At 36.5% G+C, this 8412-nt stretch overlaps 1 protein-coding gene across 2 annotated transcripts; it reads right to left on the bottom strand.

Annotated features, from left to right (window-relative positions):
* Window positions 1-626: 626 nt before the first annotated feature.
* Window positions 627-4852, bottom strand: FTIP1 (C2 calcium/lipid-binding plant phosphoribosyltransferase family protein). Of its 2 annotated transcripts, XM_016328140.3 has the most exons (3): window positions 4585-4852; window positions 3845-4492; window positions 627-2729 (listed from the first exon to the last, which is right to left on the bottom strand). In XM_016328140.3, the coding sequence occupies exons 2-3, from the start codon at window positions 4451-4453 to the stop codon at window positions 861-863; spliced, it is 2478 nt and encodes an 825-aa protein (XP_016183626.1). In that variant the 5' UTR covers window positions 4454-4492; window positions 4585-4852; the 3' UTR covers window positions 627-860. The 2 variants fall into 2 exon arrangements, with proteins under 2 accessions (XP_016183626.1, XP_088359647.1); XM_088503521.1 differs by lacking the exon at window positions 4585-4852 and having other exon boundaries at window positions 3845-4570.
* Window positions 4853-8412: the final 3560 nt, after the last annotated feature.

The following is an 8412-nucleotide window of genomic DNA, read 5'->3' as shown; positions in this document are numbered from 1 at the left end:
TACCTCCATATACACCACTTCAATACCCTTATCAATATGAACCATCTTCCATATATGAAGACCTTCTCCCAAATGATGAACTCTCTTTTTCTCTACAAACCTCAATAGAGGAAGCACTCCAAGTGTTTCTCCAAAAGTAAGAAGAGATCCAAAAGAGTCAAGGAAATATCATGGCTACTTTAGCCGAATGTTTATCTTGCTTGGCGTCGATATGCTCTTGCAACAATTTACGGAAGAATGTGAAGAAATTCAAAGAAAAAAGAAAGAGGGAGGAGAAAGAGGAGGAAGAAGAGGTGTGGTGATGATAATTACAATAATGATATAACAATAACGTTGATGATGATAATGATGATGGAGGAGGAGGAAAAGGAAACAGGAGATCCAAGAAATTCAAACGAGAAAAGAAAGAAGAAAAAAAAGAAGAGCATACGCGTGGATGTGGAACACATTATAACATCTTGGTTGGACTTACTACTTAGTTAAACATTTTGCTTGGTTTTGGTAATAGATAAAGATGTTACAGATTAATATTTAGTTTTAAGTCATAATCCCAAATCAACACGAATTAAACTTTTACAAGAAATAATCTTATGGCCACTCTGCATCACTAGTCACCACAAAGTAGGAACCAAAAAAATGATAATTCAATGATACAATCATACAAAGAAGCTAATCTGCATAAATGTTCTCTCTTTTGCAGTGTTGGAGCCTTCAAAGCATAGTTACCTTTGATCTCCCATTTCCACCTATTACATAATGAATTTGTTCTAAAACAAAACATGTAACTAATCACAAAAAGCAGTGAACCAAAACAAATTGCATCCATGTCCTGTACTGAATTTCTAGAAACTATACATGCTTCAAAGCATGCCATCGGCGCGAGACGGTAACCTCTTGAAGAAGTTGCTAGGCAGAGAGGGTAACTTACTTCTAAACTTGGGGTGCCGGAGCCAGAATATTCCGGCAACAACAGAAACCATCTTGAACGGCGTTATGTATAGCGCCACCGCAGCTATAAGGCAGAAAATCACAAACAAACTTGTTGCTCTTGGATCCCTCCAACTCAATAATGCTTGAAGCCTCTCACCTTGAGTTGCAATGTCTCCAACAACCGTTTGTATTCTTCCAGCTACACTTCTTAGTCTATCATACCTCATTTTGACCACATCCTGCGCCTTAGAAGTTGGAAAAGTATCGAATTCCTCGTCGAGTTCATCCGGATGTGCTGCCTCCGCCCACGAAAGCTTGGTGTCCATGTGAGGCGGATGCCTCGGCCGGAACCTAAAGTTCCATATTCCAATGAGGAACATGTAGAGGAAAATAGTAGGGAGGATCAGTTCAGGGTAACATATCAAAATGAAGAACAGAACATGGACTAGAATTGTTGTAATTGGATTCTTCCATTGTTGAACCTCACCAAGCCACCTAGTCATAGAAATTGCACCTGAAAAAAGGGACACAATTCTAAAGAAATTTGCTTTGCTTCTTCTCAAGCTCCATATATGAGAATCCACATCAAGCATGTATTCCACAACCTCTTTTCTCAATGGTGGTTCAGCTCTACCAAGTCTCACAGCAACAATATTCATAGCTTGGTACCTCAATCCATCTAATTGGTTCACTGTGAATGGATGCAAGTAATGCATTTTTGGTAACAAAGGGTGTCCATAAAGGTAGATTATGTGAGCCAAAGAGAGGCACGTAAATCGAATCGCCAATTGAACTTCTCCCATTTTCTTCAATCCTTTGGGACTAAGAACAAGTAAAGGGTAAGAGTTTGTGTAGATTCTATCCATTTCCAATGTTGATAAACGAATCCTCACTTTTCCAATTCTTGAATCATTTTTTGATCCACTTCCTCCACCCAAATGGCAGTTGTCAAAAACACCCAAGGTTATGACAGTGCAAGGATCATAAACTTCCCAAGTGTATTGCTCATTCCATTTTGGATTGAAACTCTCTGTTATTGTCCTGGTTCTCACCCATTTCTGTCCATATTTGGCAACACAATAGGCATCCGTTGAAGACTTTCCGTCGTTCGTCTTCATCGGCTGCAAGCCTTGAGCACTCAGTATTCCAACTTCAAGAATCCCAATAGGCTGCTTCCAGAGCTGCCGCGCAGTAGGCCGCGTATCACTAATGTACATAGTTGATTCATCAAGCACATGGTATGCACCTTCAAGACACACTCTAAGGTGAATCCTACTTGAGAATTTGAGCTCATGCCTCTTATCACCCTCAAGAACACCAAACCCAAACCTCTCAAGATTGAACCAACGCGAATGCACCGGCCTGTGGTCGAGCCGGACCTCAAACTTGTTCAATGGCACGCACAACCTCCCAACAACCTCGTCTTTCGCCGGCGTAGACTTGTTCTCCACGGTGATCACAAGCTGCTCCTCAAATGGCTCTGCTGCTACAAACACAAGATCTTCATTCCACATTGGATTTGGCGTCTTCGTCGGCGAAAGCTTAGTCTTCAAGACTTGTTGTCCCACCTGAGCCTTCACAAAAGCTTGTGGTGGCTGGCTTTTGTCCTGCGGTTCAATGTCTTGCGCTTCAATGACATTGACTCTAACATACCATAACTTTGGATTAACATAAACCTTTGATCTTATTGTATATACTCCTTCTCCATGAACTGAAGCTGAATCTGAATGCCATGCTTCAGGGAATGCTTCATCAGCTTGTGTCCCCATCCATACTGCTAGCATGATTTCTCCCCTCACCTGCTTAGCACAAATACGAATACCAGTATTAAGTATTAAGTTTTAGTTTGGAAAAATAACTTAATTAATCTCTTTTTGAAAAAATAATTTAAATAATAAATGCCTACATTAAAAGTAGTTAATAAATAAGTTATTTTGTGTTTGGAATTTTAGTTCTAAAGTATTTATTTTAAAAAAAATGTGATAAAAAGTAATAGTATTATGAGAGAAGTAATTTTTTTTAATTTCTTTATAAGTTCTTAAATAACTTCTTAAAAAGCTACAATTTGATTTTGAAAATTTTCCCAGACATTAATACTACTACTTTTCATAAGTCAAAAGCTCAAAAAAAATTACTCTATCATAATAACGAAGACACAAGCATAAAGACACACATATACCCAAACACAGATACACATGAATACATGTAGTTTGTTAGTTGATAAGACACTAATAAGATCAAACACATTTATCTTTAAGAACCAATTTTACTCCTAATGCAAAAGATGATGTTGGTGATGAAGTTGATGAGGATAGAAAGTGGAATTTTAAAAAATTTTATGGGATAAAATTATAAACAAAAAAACCCATGTCTCATGTCTAATATTTGTGTTTCAACCTTTTAGTAAGATGCTAAATACATGTATTTTATATATAATTGTGTGTCAGCATGTCCTTACAAACAATGAACATTTGTCACCGTATTCATGTCTCCGATCAGCATGGATAGCAACCAAACTCAGCCATACAGAATGAGTATGATAAGTACATTCCACAATTCTCACGTTTGAGAATTTTCACTGCATTTAAATAGTGTTTAGATGGAGATAGTAAATATAAGAACTTGTTTGATTGTTTAGATAGAGATAGAGACATAAAGTCTCTCTCTATCGTTATGTCTATTTCTATGGATAGAAAGAATTTAACTGCACTAATAGGAGAACAATGTTAATTGATCAATAACATTTATTATTTGGGGCCTAATATTTGACCAACACTCTAAACACTAAATATTAAATTTTAAATCCTAAATTATAAATCATAAATATTGACAGAAGTGTTGGCTCCCTGTTTGAGGCGATACGATTAAGTGAATAAAAATGAAGAATTTGTATATCATAGTGGCAGTGGCTCACCTTGGTTTCACCCCTTCTACCCTCTAATCTATACCATTGAGGAGCTAAAGGGCTATCTGGTGGAACCCTCGTTGGAACTTCATGCATGTCAAATACAACTTTTCCAATGTAATCATCTCTAGCAACCATTTCTTTGTCCCTTACATAAACCTCAACAACAGAGGATTGTATCTTGTCCTTTGAGAATGCAAAGACTTGTTTCCATTCAGGGTTGCTTTTCTTCTCAAAGTGTCTTGTTTTCCCTTTATAGTTGCCAACTTTTACTTCCACATAAGGGTCAACACTTCCAGTTACTTGGTTTGGAGGCAAGTCCTTCGCCTTTTCGACTCGAACGTAGAGGTAAAACATCTGTTCGACAAGGTCGTATGTGCTTGTTGCTCTCTCGGTGTAGATCCATCCGCTTCCGCCACGTTGTCCTCCGTGTGGCCACCGTTCTCCGAGCACCGGCTTTGTGTCTTTCAGCTTGTAGTCATCCTGGTTCGCCTTAGGTGGAGCAGATTGTGAACCCATTTTTGAATAACTTGCAAGCTTCACCCTCCTTTTTTTTTCTTTGAAAAAACTTAGTGATAAGTGAAAGTGTGTAACTTCTATGATATGTTCCAATCTCATTAACCTCTTAAATTTTCACAGGAGTTTTTAGTGAAGCACCTGAAATAGAAGAAGTGAAGTGAGATAGTAAAAATCAGAGAGACAAAGATATGAATAATTGAGAATATAAAATTTAAGACTTTGTGTTATACCTTTTAAGGTCTGATATGAAACAGGGTCTTTTTTTACAAATGCTTATCATTTTGTGATGATAACTCCTTTGTTGTTTACTGTCTTTGTTTCAATATTTTACTATGCAGCTTTGCCTTGCTTTTCTCTCTGAATGAAATGATTCTCTTCAGCTTCCACTTCATATAAATCTTAAAGTTGCAATTTCAAGACACTTTAGCAGATTGGGGTTGAGGAACTTGGTGCCAAAGGTGCTCAAGGCTAACACACTCAGTCCCTTTATTATTTCTTGTTTCTTTTTTTTGAACCAAAGAATATATACGAGTGTCTTATTAGTTTATTACGAGATTTAATTCAAACATATAATGCTGTTGAGCAACAATATTTATTCTCTATGGTCACAATTTAAGTGAACAGAATATTTTTATATATTAACATGCTGTTATTATAGTTATTTGGATTATAGTGTGTTTTTTTTCCCCTTCAAGCTACTTTACATGAAGTAATATTTTATTTTTAATATTTTACCATTAGTTACTAATTCTATATACTTTTGAAAATTTGAGATACAATGTCGACGCACTTTATAACTTTGCTAGCGGAGCATAGATGCTATACTTGCATTTGCTTAATTTAAACGCTTTGATAATTAGGAGAAGCCACTTTTTAAAATTCCACAACTTCGTAAAGGTTATATGACAAAGATAGTCTTTATTTTTTTTTTCTTTTTTGGAAGACAAAGATAATCTTTTAGAATGGAAAAAAAAAAAAAAATTTGTGGTAGACTAGCACATAATCGCTGCCCGTTATATTGCTCACTTAACACTTTCCTAGATACTAGATTCGTTTGTCTTTCTTCTATAGCTTTCGAGAAGATGGCAATTTTTCTTGTGGAAAAGACTAATTCATCACTCTCAAATATTTGTAGCGTATGAAACGTAATGGTCATTTTGGTAATTGCATTAACATAGAGGCGGGAAAGACAGTTAGTAAATAAATAAAGAAGTTTAAACAATTAAAGCTGCACATTGAGGCCAAAGTAAAGGAGAAAGCGTATGAGGTAAGTGAGCCTTCAAAAGATGCTTTAGGAGGTTATATTATTCCTTCATCTTTATTCGTCTCTAACACGATGTTAGCTGAACTTTTTGGAAATTTTTGACAAGTGGTAACTGGAGGATCAAAAATTCCAAAATTCAATGAATTATAATCGGTAATGTTACGATGAAAAAATATTTTTCACAAAAAAAAAAGTGAAAATTGTTCTTTTTACAATAAAATATTATGTGTAATGCATATTTGTTTAAAAAATTTAATTACATATATATATTTGATCTAACTTTATACTTCACCAAATAAATTTCTATTATAATCTAATATATTTTTCTTAGTTTCTTCTACTTTCTTTTTATCTTTGTCTTTTATTGATTGATTTTTATTATTCTCAGCTCTCTAAACGTAAACATACTACTATGCATATGACCATCACCGATGGCTCGTCTTAGCTGGTCTGGTTATTTAATTTCTGTCATTATATTTGTTGTTTGGAGTATGTCTGGTTATTTAATTTCTGTCATTATATTTGTTGTTTGGAGTATCTTTGGTATTGCCCATTTAATTGCACAGGTTGTGAAAAAATTATTTTTGGTGTTTCCGCTGTTAGACAGGTTCTTATTTTAAACTTTTGTTGAGTTGGCCCAACATAGTGGTATCGGAGCCGATGATTAATCGGTCTGGTGGTTTTAAGGGGTATTCAAGGTGAAGCATCGAAAATCTTCCCGGCAAAGGTGGTCCGGGCGGCGTGTCCCGCGGTGTTTTGCGGCAGTATGATGGACGAATATTCATATGTGGTGGAGGAGTTAGATGGGAGTTGATGCTTGATGTGGAGGCTCACACTTGAGGGGAAGATTGTTAATGTTGCAAGTGTGAGGAGTGTTGAAGTTAGTCCCACATCAAAGAAAGCAAGGAAGAGTGAGGAGTTTATAAGATGAGAGACCCATTAACTTATTACCTTAAGGTTTTGAGTTGGATGTGGTGTCTTCTCATCTTATGTTCTCTCGCTTGATTCCTCCCCGAAATCTCCTCGGTGGTCGAAAGCTCTCCAGGGTTTGCCCAACAATTAGTGATAACCTGTATATGTTTTGTTCAAACTTCGTTTTTTCCTTCACACTGTGGATAGAAATAACACGCGTTTTATCTCTCTCTCAACTTACTGGTTCGATCGTCTTCTACCCAAATTTAAAAATTTTAACTGATAATCGCCAAAATAAATCCCCGTAAACATCTTTGTGTCTCTCTCAAATTATACCCTGATTTTTACTCTATTTTTTTGCCCACCAAACCTGAGTCTCCATCATTTTTAATTTTCACTCATTTACTGCCATTTCACATCATTTTTTCTGTTCTAGCATTTTCTACCAATTTGTCATTCCTCGAAGAGTTTCCAAGTCACTCCCTAGTCACCAGCGATTGGAGGAAGGGGAAGAGTTCACCGGCAGGGTTTATGAGGATTTTCATGGGCCGTGTATAGCTTCTCCATAGGTCGTGCAAGTACTTCCACGGGCAAGTTTCCTGGAATCACGGGCCGTATTGCTCGCATCCTTCCCTTGGCGATTTCTCTCTTATTGTTGTCGCAAGAGCTAGGCTGTGTGGCTTTTTTCGTTGTTCATAGGAAGTCTACAATAACAAGTATTGCTCACTGTCGCCATTAATTATGGTAAGTCTGTCACTTTACTTCTCCTTCTCATTGATGCCATCCCCTTTTTTAGGTTCTTCTAGAATTAGACTTAACTTTGATGCACTGAAACTTCAACTTTAATGTAGATTTAATTTTTTTCTTTTTTTCCTGGTCTGAATGAAAAGGATCTGAAATGATTAATGGAAGGATTCAAAGTTGTACTTAATTGTTGTGTTGCTCTTTTTATTGATATTGTTGAAATTAAATTTGTATTTATGAAATCTGTTTCAATCAATTTCCTTCTGTGTGTTGTTATTATAATTTAAAATTAAATTTCTATTTGTGCAACTTGTTGTTGTTATCGTGATCTGTGACATGAACTTGTTTTTTTTTAACAAGAGAGCTCAACACAATACAGTGGAACAACATACGACGAAACTGCAACCATGATCATAAAGGGAAATAAAAACAAAAGAAAGCAAACTATCCCTGATGTCATCTCCGGCATTGCCATCAACAACAAAAGGAATCCAAACTACTCCACTCTCTATAACTGGTCAAAGATCTCTGAAACACCTCTTCTGGACCACCTTCTTTGTTATTAAAAATCCGCCTGTTCCTCTCTAGCCAAACATTCCAAGTAACCGCACAGAAGCATATCATCCACTTGTTTCACTCCTCCTTTCTGTTAACAACGCTTGTCCAACTCACAAAATGTTCTTTTATTGAGCCCGGGATAGACCACGATCTCCCGAAATCAGAAAGCCATCGACACCACACCTGCCAAGTAAACTCACAACCCAAAAACAAGTGGTGAATATGTTCAACATCTCTTTTACATAATCCACATATGTTGTCTCCATGACTAATAATCCCAAATCTAAGTAGTCTTTCTTTAGTATTTACTCTTTCTATCAAAGCAAACCAAGTAAATAACTCCACTCGTGGTGGAACCAAACCTTTCCATATGGTTCTGGTGAAACTGTAGCTGGTGATATCCTCCGGAAGAGTATCTAACTGCACCACCTACACAAAAGAGTTAGTTGAAAAAATTCCTTCATTGTCAAACTTCCAGACAACTCTGTCTTGCTTATTACATGCTAGTTTTACAGGCCTTAAAGACTCATACAAAAGGTCCACTAATTTCAACTCCCATTGATATAAGTCTCGCTTCTAC

This window comes from Arachis ipaensis, chromosome B2 (genome assembly GCF_059453495.1).
Source record: "Arachis ipaensis isolate K30076 ecotype BB chromosome B2, ASM5945349v1, whole genome shotgun sequence".
Lineage (NCBI taxonomy): Eukaryota > Viridiplantae > Streptophyta > Magnoliopsida > Fabales > Fabaceae > Arachis > Arachis ipaensis.
This window is presented reverse-complemented; position numbering and strand designations above follow the sequence as displayed.